This window comes from Tupaia chinensis, unplaced genomic scaffold (genome assembly GCF_000334495.1).
Source record: "Tupaia chinensis unplaced genomic scaffold, TupChi_1.0 Scaffold145519_1, whole genome shotgun sequence".
Classification (NCBI taxonomy): domain Eukaryota; kingdom Metazoa; phylum Chordata; class Mammalia; order Scandentia; family Tupaiidae; genus Tupaia; species Tupaia belangeri.
In genome coordinates, this window is record NW_006205376.1 from 1,698,805 (window position 1) to 1,711,809 (window position 13,005).

The window sequence follows — 13,005 nt, forward strand, 5'->3', positions numbered from 1 at the left end:
GGCTCCCAGATACATAGCCATTATGCTAACTGGTGGTCCCCCCCCCCCAGGTGTGAGTTTTAAGCCACCAGGTTTGGGACTTGAACTGCAGTTCAAGTCATTATAATGGCATAATAGCCATTATGCCATCTGCTGGTCCCCTGAATGTCATATGAATGATCCTTAAGCACTTGTTAGAGGGAAAATATCTTTGTTTTTAGTCATTTATACAAGCCTCCCTAAAATAATGAATTATTGTTAATTAAAAATATTACATTGATTTTTATTATCATAGTTTTGTGAGCAGCTGTACCTAACTGGTTCAATTTAATACAGTTTTTTTTTTTGAGAGGTTTTTGCTATAGGGCGTGCGTGTGCGCTCGCCAGACAGACAGAGACAGAGAGACAGAAAGCAGGAAATCACCCCCCAGGGGGGATGGCCACGCCGCAATCCCTTCTCCTCCACTCTCCTCTCGGGTTCTTGGGCATGCACGCACATGCGCCCGGCGTGGGTATGAGCCACTGGGTCCGGGACTTGAACCACGGTTGACTATGTGGGAGTCCAGCGACATAGCCATTATGCTAACTGCTGGTCCCAATACAGTTTTGAAATCTAATTGCAAGCCTTTATTATGGCTCCATTACCTTTATTGGGGCATATTTTTGAAAAATCAACTACAGTTTCCCTTATGGTGAGCATGTGATAAGAGAACTGCTAAATAAATGAACAAAACTTTTATGTGACCTGTTTCTATTAGACAGAAGAAAGTAGCACTCGCATTCAGAAAAGCCTCTTTTCCTTCAACCTTTTCACACTCTCTGAGGGTGGTTAAAAGAGCGATTTGGTCCACACTGAGCTCTAAAAGGAGGATTTCAGGAGACAAAGGTATATGAAGAGGTTCCCATGAAAACAGATAGGGTTAAATGTATGCATGGAGATCAGCAGGTGCTCACTACTGGGACCGGTTTAAATGCTACATTTAATTGTGCTAACATCACAAGCCGTTGTCTTCAGAGTGGCTTCACAAAGGTCTTTTCAAAGGAAAGAGAGTCTGCCGTCTAGAAGCTCTCATCTTCCCATAGCTGGTCTTTCTACAGCAGCCTCTGGGTAGCAACTGTGCTCATTCTCTGCAGATCTTAAAAAAAATTAACTTCTTCCATTAAAGTGTGTGGGGGGTATATTATTATAGATGAGACATGGCATCTCAAAACTCATTATAAGGAATTTATATAGCAATTCACATTTAAATAGGTTCTTAAAGTCATACAGTAACAAACGTCGGTACTTAAAAGAAACATGAATTATGTTAGGACTCATCAAGGACCCAAATGTCAGCAGCCCTGAGTTAGTGAAGAATTTTTTTATGTTGTTTTATTATTGTGAGGTTTTTTTTTTGGAGAGATTTTTGCTGTAGGGTGCGTGCACTTGCCAGAGAGATAGAGAGACAGAAAGCAAGAAATCACCCCCAAGCGGGGATGGCCACACTGTAATCTCTTCTCCTCTATTCTCCTCTCGGGAGCTTGGGCACACACGTACACGTACCTGGGGTGAGTTCAAGCCACCGGGTCCAGGACTTGAACTACAGTTGACTATGTGGGAATCCAGCAACATAGCCATTACACCAACTGCTGGTCCCTATTATCATTTTTTATATGTTGCCATAGACTATACAATTTATTTGCCTGGAGAGAGAGAGAGTGTGTGTGAGTACACACACACACACACTATATATACACTTTGTTGTTGTTATTAGAGGGCATATGAGAGAGAGAGAGACCCCTTCAGTGGGCTGTGGTCATGATACAGTCTTTTTCCTCCATTCGTCCTTCCTGCCAGGATTTTGGGCATGTATACACACTTGCCTACCATGTTTTTCAAGCTGCAGGGACTGGGATTTGAACTGTGGTCAGCCATGTGGATGGATTCTCTATGTACAGCTCTTAGCTGCTGTCCTATGGCATTGGCCCTGGATTAAATATACATATTTTTAAAAATACTTCATTTAGGGCAACGGTACTGGCAGAGCGGCAACACAATGCTCTGTGAAGCCAGATCCACATGGGCGGGTCCAAGGTTCGCATGCCAGGTTCTCCTTGTACATGTGAGGATGTGGGCTGACTGGGGATGGATTGCTGCATGACAATACTGTCGGAGGTGCCCCTATCCCTCCTCTGCCCCACCTTCTCTCTTTCTCTTGGGGGAAAAAATATGAACTTTATCGATTTTTATTTACATTTCTAAAAAGGGGATTTATTTGAGAGACATATGAATGCTTCAAAGACTAGTTTGCACAATAAAATAGGCAATAAAAACAAACATAGGGGCCAGAAGGTGACATGGTGGTTAAGGCACTGGACTCCCGCATGGTTGACCACAGTTTAAGTCCAGACCTCGTGGCTTGCTTTCTTACTTTTCCTCTTTCTCTCTCTTTTTCTGGTGCACATACATATCCTAAAGCAAATTAATAATAATAATAACAATAATAAATGAAATTAAATAATTATTAAAAATTAACATTTTTTTGTTAAGTGTGAACCCTCAGCAATACTAACCACATTTATAATGGGTACAAAATTATGAGTAAATGAATTATATTTGTGAAGAAAAAAATCTAAGTAAATACGTTTTAAAAACACTTTTATAAAAAAGGTAATTATTGGGATCAGCAGATGGCGTTAGTTAACATTGCTGGACTCTCACGTTGTTGACCACGGTTTGAGTCCTGGACCCGGTGGCTTAAACCTCAATGTCACGCACCTATGCTTGCGTGCCCAAAATCCCAAGAGGAGAATGGAGAGAAGGGATTGCGACATGGCCATCTCCCCAGGGGGTGATTTCTCGCTTTCTTTTTCTCTGTCTTTCTGTGTCTCTCTGGCAAGTGCACATGCCTTATAGCAAAAACCTCCCTATAAAAACAAACAAAAAAGATATTTAATCTTATTTACTATTACTATTATTTAATTTTATTTACTATTATAAATTTGCTATAGGGCATGTGCAGTCACAAGAGAGAGGCAAGAAGAGAGAGCCTAAGTGAGAAAGCAAGCCACCCGGTTCGGGACATGGACTGTGATTGACCATTTGGGAGTCCAGCCTCTTACCACCAAGCCACCTGTTGGTCCCAAAAAGCACTTTTTCTATGTTTACTTTCCAAGAAAGATGACAGGTATTTATGGAAACTGCAGTTCTGTATCTTACATACAAGGTAAGCATTTGCTCAGGCTGAAAAAAGAATGGAATTTGTCAGTTTAGAAAAGTATGGTCAAGGGTGCCAGTATGTGGTATAGAGCTTAAGACGTTGGATTCTCACATGGCTGACTCTGTGGTTTGAGTCCTGAACTTGATGGCTTGAGAATCATGCTGGCTGTATGTGCATGCGTGTGAGCCCAGAATCTCGAGAGGAGAATGGAGGAGTAGGGATTGCGGGTGGCCATCCTTGTTGGAGGGTGATTTCTCACTTTCTCTCTTGCTTGCTCTCTCTGTCTCTGGCAAGACATGCATCCTATAGAAAAAACTTAAAAAAATAGTATGGTAAAGAATAGTTTTGAGATCAGCAGATGGTGTAATGGTTACATCACTGGACTCCCACATGGTTGACTGGGATTTGAGTCCCTGACCTGGTGGCTTCAAATTTACCCATGGGTGCATGTACATACATGCTGAAAATCCTGCAAGGAGAAGGGATTGTGGCGTGGCCATTCCCCTTGGGGTGCTTTCTCCCTTTCTGTCTCTCCAGTGAACACATGCCCTATAGCAAAAATATCTCTGAAAAAAAAAAAAGTTTTAAAGCAGACCATCAACGTCTATTCATGTTTTGCATTATTGAAAATTTAACAACATGTACAGGGCCATTCTTCGTGACCAGTTAACACAGCTCACATGATCCACCATGATAGACACTTGGTATTGGCTGTATGTTGGAATCACTGGCTGTGAGTCCTTAACAAATGTGAAAGGCACAGACCTGCTATCCTGGGTGCAAGGGCCCCTACTGTGCTGACTACTGGCCCACTGCTATTACCACTCACACAGTGTTCCAGTCAACAGGAGTCTTAGTTTTCAGGAGTATCCTGAACAGTTTGAGGACTAGCTGTCAATATACCAGTCCATGGGCTTTGGGGGATAATCCACAAATTATTGTTTTAGATAGCCACACAAATGTATAAAAAAGGGCTGTTTTATATTATAGGTGTCTACATCATATTTTAAGGTGTTAGACTCTGATTATACAATCTGTGACTATAAAGTGGTAACTTAGCATACTGGTAAAGTATTAAGCAGATTTATCTAGGAAGTGGCCAAATCTATTAACTGTAACTTGTCTCCTTACTTTGACTGTCAATTCATCTGCTGAAACATTCCATAATAGTTACTTTTAATATATGACAAATATCAGATTTTACTCACAATGACGTACATAATGTTAAAAAAGGTGAGTTTATAGACTTCACAAATTAATTATTTTCCCTTAAGAAACACACTATAGGGCTGGCCCTGTGGCCTAGTGCTTAAGGGAACCAGATCTCATCTGGTCAGTCAGATGGTTTGACTCCTGCACCCAGACGCTTGAAAAACATGCTCAACCCATATGTATGCCTGGCCAAAACACTGACAGGATGTAGAAATGGACAAGAAAGGGTTGTGATTGTGACTAAGGCCCATTGGGGAGTGCTTTCTTCCTTTCCTTTTCTTTCTGTCTCTCCCTGGGAGCACATGTATCCTTTGACAATGACAAAAAAACAAATACAAAAACATACTACAGGTTTTGGGACCAGCAGTTAGCGTAATGGCTATGTCGCTGGACTCCCATGTAGTCGACCGCAGTTCGCGTCCTGGAACCGGTGGCTTAAAACTCACACCGGGCGTGTGTGCGTGTGTGCCCAAGATCCAGAGAGGAGAATGGAGGAGAAGGGATTGCGGTGTGGCCATCCCCCCCTGGGGGGTGATTTCTCGCTTTCTGTCTCTCTGTCTCTGTCTGGCAAGCGCACGCGCCCTATAGCAAAACAAATGAACAAACAAAAACATACTTCAGGTTTTCTCTGTAATGAATCTCAAGTAATTACATTCTCACTTGTTCCGGCTAACCTTTTCCTCCCAACTGATTCAAAACTAATGTCCTTTCTTTAAACTCACCAAATCCGCAGTGTATTTCCCAAACCTTTGTATTTTTTCATGTTTCTCTCCTGCTGAAATATCTTATGTGACTCATAATTATCAAATTCTTTAACATGTATTCAAGATCTTCTTCTACAATATAATGTGGAAGAAGGTGTGAGCGAAGGCTGCCCAGAAGGAGACACAAGCAAACTGAGTTTTGAGGGACACGTTAAGAGTTAATCAGGCCAAGAGAAGGCTCTGGGGGAGGGATAGAAATTCCAAACAAGATAAATTGCCTGCGTGTGTTTGATGGGGAGTAGAGAGAGTGGTGATAGAGATAAAGTTTGAAAAGTAGCAGGCATCACTTCATGAGGAACTTGGAATGCCATGTTGAATAAGGACTTGACTCCTAAGGATAACAGTAGGAAACCAAAGGAATTTACGTCAGAAAATAATGCAATGAGATTTTAGAAAGTTCACTCTAATAGCTGTGTGGAGAATGGACTGGATGGATGCCAGATTAAAGCAGGATGAAGCTATCTTATCTTCCAAGTAGATATTAACCTCCTTGACATAGAGAATCATCTTGTACGCTACCACTTCGAGCACAGTCTGAATCAGTACTTAGCGCGTTAACTGTTGATTAGTTCTGTTGCTGTACATTTAAAGTGTCCGAGCTACATGAAATCATTTTGCACTTAATCTTTCAGGCCAGCATCTCCCTGTGGATGGCCACAGTAGAGCCAACGTGTGTCAACGGTGGTCATGCATGTGCTTTTGTCGTGGGGCTCACAGAAGGTGCTCAATTATTTTCTACTATAGCTGGTTCCCCGAAACCTAGGCAGACTCTTTCTTCCTATGTTATTAGAAAAGCTGACCATGTTTGTTTTGGCATGGTGGATTCTACATTTGGATAATATATATATTTACTACTATTCTTTTATCTGTATGGCTCATGTATTTATTTGTAATATTTTGATGGCTTTATTAAGTACACAGTATTTGTCAAGGAAAGTTTTCTGTGTTTTTATCTCTTCATGAAAAAACATAATAAAAATCCCAATAATCTTCATGTGATCCTCCCTGACTTTGCGTCATGACTGTGTTGGTGAGATTTAGGATTCAGGGGGACACTCCATTAAGCTGCTGCTTCTTTTTAAATTTGCTATAGAGTGTGTGCACTCACCTGACAGAGAGAGACAGAAAGAGAGAGAGTGAGAAAGCATCCCCCAGGGAGGATGGCCATGCTGTAATCCCTTCTCCTCTCAGGATTTTGAACACATGTGCCTGGCATGTCTTTTTATCAAGCAGCCAGGTCCAGAAATGAACTGTACTGTTGGTTATATGGGATCCAGCTGCCTTCACCACCATGCCACTGGCTGGCTCCTCCATTAAGCTTCTAATGAGTCATGTTTTCTTCTGGAAATGCTGGAAATCAAGGAATTGTTGAACTTAGATTGTGACTGGTTTGGCCAATTAATATTGTTCAACCTAAAGCTGATTATTCCAAGAATATAAACATGGGGATTCTTTTCATGGTAATGGTGGACTGTGTTTTCAAATCCTCAAGATTTTACGTTCCAAACATGCGCTTTTCTCTAGGTCTTACATATTGAAGCTACCAAGCTTGTCTTAAAGCACTTTAAGAACATTCCAACTGTTTGTATGTCTAATATCCAATCATCATTAATGCCATTATGTACAAAACACACGACAGATTTTCAAAATTTCCATTAGAAGAGGACCTAGTAGTCTGTTTCTGATTCCTACTCTGTGAAGTCTGGGGAGGGAAGTAGCTCACTTGAATAGTAAGATTTAGCTTTCTCTTATTTACTGTCTAGTCCCATGTACTGCTGCCTTCTACTGTTTGTATACTGCCCCAGGAAGAGTGTGGTATAGAGGGTCTGATACATTTCTTTTTTCTTTTTTTATTTTGGAGAGGTTTTTGCTATAGGGCATGTGCGCTCGCCAGCCAGACAGAGAGAGACAGAGAGAGAGAAAGCGAGAAATCCTCCCCCAGAGGGGATGGCCACGCCACAATCCTTTCTCCTCCATTCTCCTCTCAGGGTCTTGCGCATGCATGCACAAATGCCCGGCGTGAGTTTAAGCCACTGGGTCCGGGACTCGAACTGCGGTCAACTACGTGGAAGTCCAGCGACATAGCCATTACACGAACTGCTGGCTATTAGCGTAGTTAATAGCTAATAGCCTTTAACTAATAGTTAATAGTTAGGTCTGATACATTTCTATACCTACACTAAATAAATGCACTTACCTAATAATTTGATTATTTAAAATTCTTAAATACTGGGGCCAGCAGTTGGCATAATAGTTAAAATGCTGGACTCTTACGTGGCCAACCATGGTTTGAGTCCCAGATCTGAGGGCTTGCAAGTCACTGAGGCATGTTTGCATGCATGCTCAAACCCCAAGAGGAGAACGGAGGTGAAGGGTTTGAACATCCCCTAGTGGGTGGGGGGAGGGTGATTTCTTACTTTCCTTCTCTGTCTCTCTATGTCTCTCTCTGGTGAACACAAAAACCGTATGACAAAATCCTAGAAAAAAAATTTCTTGAATACCACCTGAAATGGAGTCAAATTATCTTATTATAGGCTATCTTAATCAAGTCCAACTTATCAACCTGAGAATTTAGCAACATATTTGTTATTATATTTCATTGTGTCAATAATAAACTTATTTTCTCAGAGAAGAAAATTAATCAAAACTTTTTTTTTTGAGAAGCCTTTTGCTATAGGGCACGTGCGTTTGCCAGACAGACAGAGAGAGACAAAGAGACAGAAAGCAAGAAATCACCTTCCCCCCCAGGGGGGATGGCCATGTCGCAATCCTTCTCCTCCATTCTCCTCTCAGGATCTTGGGCAGGTACGCACACGTGCCTGGCATGAGTTTTAAGCTACCATTTCCGAGACTCGAATAGGAGTCAACTACATGGAAGTCCAGCGACATGGCCATTAAGCTAACTGCTGGTCCCAATCAAAACTTTTAATTATTTTTATTGATCAGATCCAAAATGGAATTTTAGAGTAAAATTAATGTTCAACTATTGAAGATTAAATTAGGTAAATGTGTACTATGTAGCTTTACTTTAGTACATGAGAAAAACATTTAAAGCTGATATCCAACATGACACTTTAGGAGAATGAGCCAATGTGAACAACAAATACCTAGAATATCTAATTCAAGTGAGCTACCCTCAGTTCCCATGATTGTGGAACCGCTAGCAAAGGGCACTGATAACAGTAACAGAGTCTCTTCAAAGGCCTAAGGGAACAGTCTTCTTTTTAAGGTAATTTCCTGCTTCTTATCTGTGACACATAGAACAGTATATTTTTATACTCAAACTCTATTACTCTGGGTCTTTGTGGTATCTTCCAGTTCCATTGATTTGAAGGCTTACTTCCATATCCTCCCCTCAAACATCAACCATAAAAGATACATTTTCAGGACTTCTAGGAGTTTTTTCCAATCACCATTTTGCTAACATTTTATATCATTTGACTAATTATAATCAGATACATTTCTTTAAAAATATGTATGTCTTTTTTTTCCCATTGGGGGTTGGTGGGTTTTACTGTAATCAATCTGTAGATGCTGAACAAAAAGTGGGCCATGGGCTCCATTAGGCAGACAGTGGGGCTACATTAAATCCAGTGGCATTACTGACACCTTACTCATAGCAGCTTGGCCATGTCCCTGCCACCCCACCACTTAAGTCTTTTTTTTCTTTTTCTGGTCCCTGTTACTTTCTGTATGACTGCCATCTCACCCCCATTTCTTTCTTTATTCCTGGAATTCTTTTCTGGCAAACAAAGAATTCATACAGAATTTAAACAATGTTTAACATTTTTTTCCTCCAGTAGTACCTAGGAACTGCCTTTTTTGTTACCTACCCTAACCCGATTTTCAGTCTTTCAGAATTGATTCTGATCGGATATTCGAAGTAGCTTCATCAGGGAAACCATCTAAAAAATCGTATGTGCCTCAAATTCTTAGGATGGATTTCCTTGTAAACTGCAGTAGGGTGGTGTCATTGTGTTTTATATACAGATTACATATAACAATTTAAAATATGACTGTATTCCCACTTAGGCACCCAAGGTAGAACTGTGTAATAAGTAAAACAGTCATACTTTCAAGGCAAGGATAATAGATAGGATATGAACACTTTTAATTTTTCCCTTTTCTAATCTTAAGTGTCTTCTGTGGTGTTTTAAAAAGGATTTTTAAAAATTCACTACAGTATAGATTCACTATGCTGCTATTTACGTCTGATCACCCCTCTCCCCTGACACACATACAGAGTTACAGCCAATTTTAAAATGTTCAGCAGAGTTTAAAATAACACTAAAAGCCATTGAGTGATTTACAATGAAAACCACCCACCTAATACTAAGGCATTAGAAAGAAGCCAAAGAGTTAAAGATCCTTGTAAGGTATTTATCAACACATCAGGCACATTTATCTCATCTGTTTTCAAGCAGATTATCTTCTGCCTCAGCCTTATAGGTATGTCAACAATTCAGAATTCTCTGGGGCTCTGCAAGGAGCAGGAGTTAACACCAGGGTCTTTTCTTCCTGGAATTTCTTATGTTGATACAGGATTCTTTCCAGACCAGCACTGTTTCAACAATTGCTTGTCTGTTTCAACTTGAGAGACCAAGTAATACGGAAATAATAAAAACAATACTTACAACTATCACGAGGACCACCCCCCCACACACACACACCTTTTCAAAGAACTTTAATTAAACAATATATAGGAACCACCCCTGGTAATTGTTCCATGGCATGTTAATGTTACATTCCTTTGAAGCTGATTTCCTTTTTGAGTCTCAGAAAGCTGAGTTTTAAAGTAAGTAGGTGTTGTTTGCTGCCTTATCTCTGGGCCCGTTTTGCACTTCTGTGTAGGCTGTATTTCAGCTTGCTGGGAAGCTGTTGCTGTAATCAAAATATTTCAAAGGCTTTGTTCCTTAGCTGGAAGAGCCACTCAAGCAGTTGCCCTAAGCATTACAGCAGAAGCACCAAGATAGTGCCCTTTGTTCTGCCATATCGACTCTGTGAACTATGAAATATTCATGCTGTTCCCTCCTCCAGTGCTTTCTCTAGCCACTTCCTATGTGCAATCTTACTAAAATTTTGAGATCCAAAGTCTCAGTTCTTCCACAAAGCTTTTCATCATTCCCTTTAGCTACTAGTAACCTATACTTCTAAACGCCATGATGTGTTAACTACTCTTCCTTGGGGGTGGCTGACCACTTTTTATTTGGTAGGTAATTAATGCATTTTTTCCTAGAGGGAGGGTTCTTTCTTTAGACTCGAAACTTTTTGCTTTAAAGCAAGCAGAGTCTGTGTGTTTAGTTCAGCACCTGCAAAGGGTCCTGCACGAAGAACCCGACTCATTTGATGTTGTGGAATTCACCAGGCAGCTGATGAACTATGTTGTACAGAGAGAGGTCAGACACATGCACAGCTGGGACTAAATTTCCATCAAAGGTTGATAGACACAGACTTCATATGTGAAATGGAGTCTCATATCCATCTCATACACTGTTTTAAGGATATAATGAAATGCAAACACACGAAGATTCTAGAACACAGATAGGCACATGATATACGCTAAGCATCGCTCCCTTTCTTTCTGCCCCTGGCTCTATTCCCATAGGATAAGAAATAATCTCTAATATGCATCCTGTGTGTCTCCAAACAGAGGAAGCTGGTTCGGTTCCAGTTTAGCACCGGATCCGCAGACACGCAGACTGAATGAGTGCAGTGGCTCCACTGGTCAAACACTGGCCTCAGTCACCCTGGAATCTTTAGCCACACTTCTAAATCTAAATTTAGGATCTTTCTCCTCATGTATTGTGGCAGTTCTGTATTTAGATCTCCTCTCCCTCTCAGAACATCCTCACTATTATTTAGAGGAAAATAGGAGGGGGCCAAAGAGATTTTTTGGATCTAATAAATTCCACTTTGTGTTATTAATAAAAACAATGATAAAACTAATAAATTGTTTTAATATTCAGATTTGGGGATTTAAATATCAACTCTGACCATTACTATCTGTGGGAACTTGTAACTTAACTGCTTAGTTGCCTCATGTATGCACTGAGGATTAAAATACCTTCTTCACTGGCCAGTCTACAGTGTGGTGGTTAAGGTGGTTAGGGTGGCTGGTCCCACATGGTCGAGTGCAGGGTTTGAGTCCTGGACCCAGTAATGTGAGAAACACACCAAGCATGTGTGCAGATGTGACCAATATCCCCGAAGGAGGGAGAGCTGGAGGAGAAAGGATTGCAGCGTGACTATCCTCTCGTGGGGTGGTGGTGGGGGGAGATGCTTTCTCATTCCGCCTCCTTTACTTTCCTTCCTTCTCTCTCATTCCCTCCCTGGTAAGCTCACATACCTTCTGGCAAATTAATAATAACAAACCTCATTCACAAGTTCTTTTCTTTTACAAGAAAAAAAATATATAACATAATAAATGTATACCACATAGTCCTATTCTTGGCATATAGTAGGCAGTTGGTTACATTAGCTACAATCATTAAGCTTTCTTTACATTTCACATATGTAAATACTGATGGCCTGATCCATTAGGATTCTTTAATACACACTGAAAAGCGTACAGTACAGACTCTGCTGTTTAAAATCTGTCGTTTGGCCTGTTAACATTTTTCTTTTATCCTAATGAATTCTACATTCACTCTGCCAAAATACTTCCTACAGAAACAGTAACATGGTAGGAAACAGATACTCCAAATAAATTGTTCAATTTCTTTCCTCTTCTCTATAATAGGCCTGTCATAATTTTATTAATAAAAAAAACACTAAACAACTAAAGTAAGAGTTACTGTGTTCTTTGATCACCTGAACTTAGTTGAGAAGAGAAAAATATACCAAGTTCTCCAATTTTCACAACTGATTTTCCGTCTTCTTCCCTTTTCAGTTCCCCTACTGACGACTAATACAGTTAATACAGTGTGTGTGTGTGTTTAAGCCCCTCTCACCTTGGTGTTTAGATTTTTGGAGACTAGCCTTGCACCCACACCTACTTTGGTGGAGGAAGGAGTGCAGCCAGGCTTAAGAGCTGGGAGCTGCTAGGTGAGCCTAGCTGTTGCCAGCCAGGCCAAAGTCCCCTTCCTCCTCCTCCTCCTCTGTGGGATTGTGTGGGAGTTCCTTGGCCCAAAGCCTCCTACCCAATTTGTTCATTTCCTACATCAACCACTCACTGTGCACGCTCGGCGGCGATCCCTGAAGTAGCTGGGCGAGGCAACCCAATCCCAATTTACAGGTTGTAGGAATGCCAGTGCTTTCAGGATTTTTATTTCAAAATATTTATGGGGGTCATGGACTCTTTAAAAAGTCTAGTAAAAGCTAGGGCTTCTTCTTCAAGAAAAATGATCATGCATACCAAAATTCTGCATAGAATTACAAAGCGTTAACAGACTCCCTGAGACTCCAGAGTAAGTCCCCTGTACCAGCTGGGATGAGGAAGAAGCGGGTAAGCAAAGGAAGGGATGATAATGTGTGTATTTAATATATACACATATAGATTTGATGGAGCTTGGGAAAAAGCACTCTTTTCTCCATAAGAGCAAAGCTTTTCACTCTTGTGGAGGAGAGTGCTTTCCCCAAGAAAGCCGTTCTGAGTCTGGAAATGTGACGGGTCATATACAGGGACGTGGAGCAACAGGTGGGCAGAACACCAGGTCACCCCCCAGACAGCAAGGAGTCAGCCAGAGCGTGAGGGAGGGTGGGAGAGGGGGTGAGGGGCGGGGTCGGGCGGCGGAGGGGGGCAGCGGGACTCCACTCACCGTTGCCCACGAAGCTCCGGCCCTTCCGGGCCAGGGTCTGCTGCACCTGCTCCTGGATCCGCAGGCTCTTGGCCGCCCGGCCCCCGCGGCCCC

At 41.4% G+C, this 13,005-nt stretch overlaps 1 protein-coding gene across 1 annotated transcript in view; it reads right to left on the reverse strand.

The window, feature by feature from the left end:
• PKP2 (plakophilin 2) overlaps window positions 1–12,989 on the reverse strand; it is a gene marked incomplete at its 5' end in the record, with an annotated part of 109,934 nt that extends 96,945 nt beyond the window's left edge. Inside the window, 1 exon segment of the mRNA XM_014584052.2 lies at window positions 12,913–12,989. Coding sequence (XP_014439538.1) covers window positions 12,913–12,989 — 77 coding nt within the window.
• Between the last annotated feature and the right edge of the window lie 16 nt (window positions 12,990–13,005).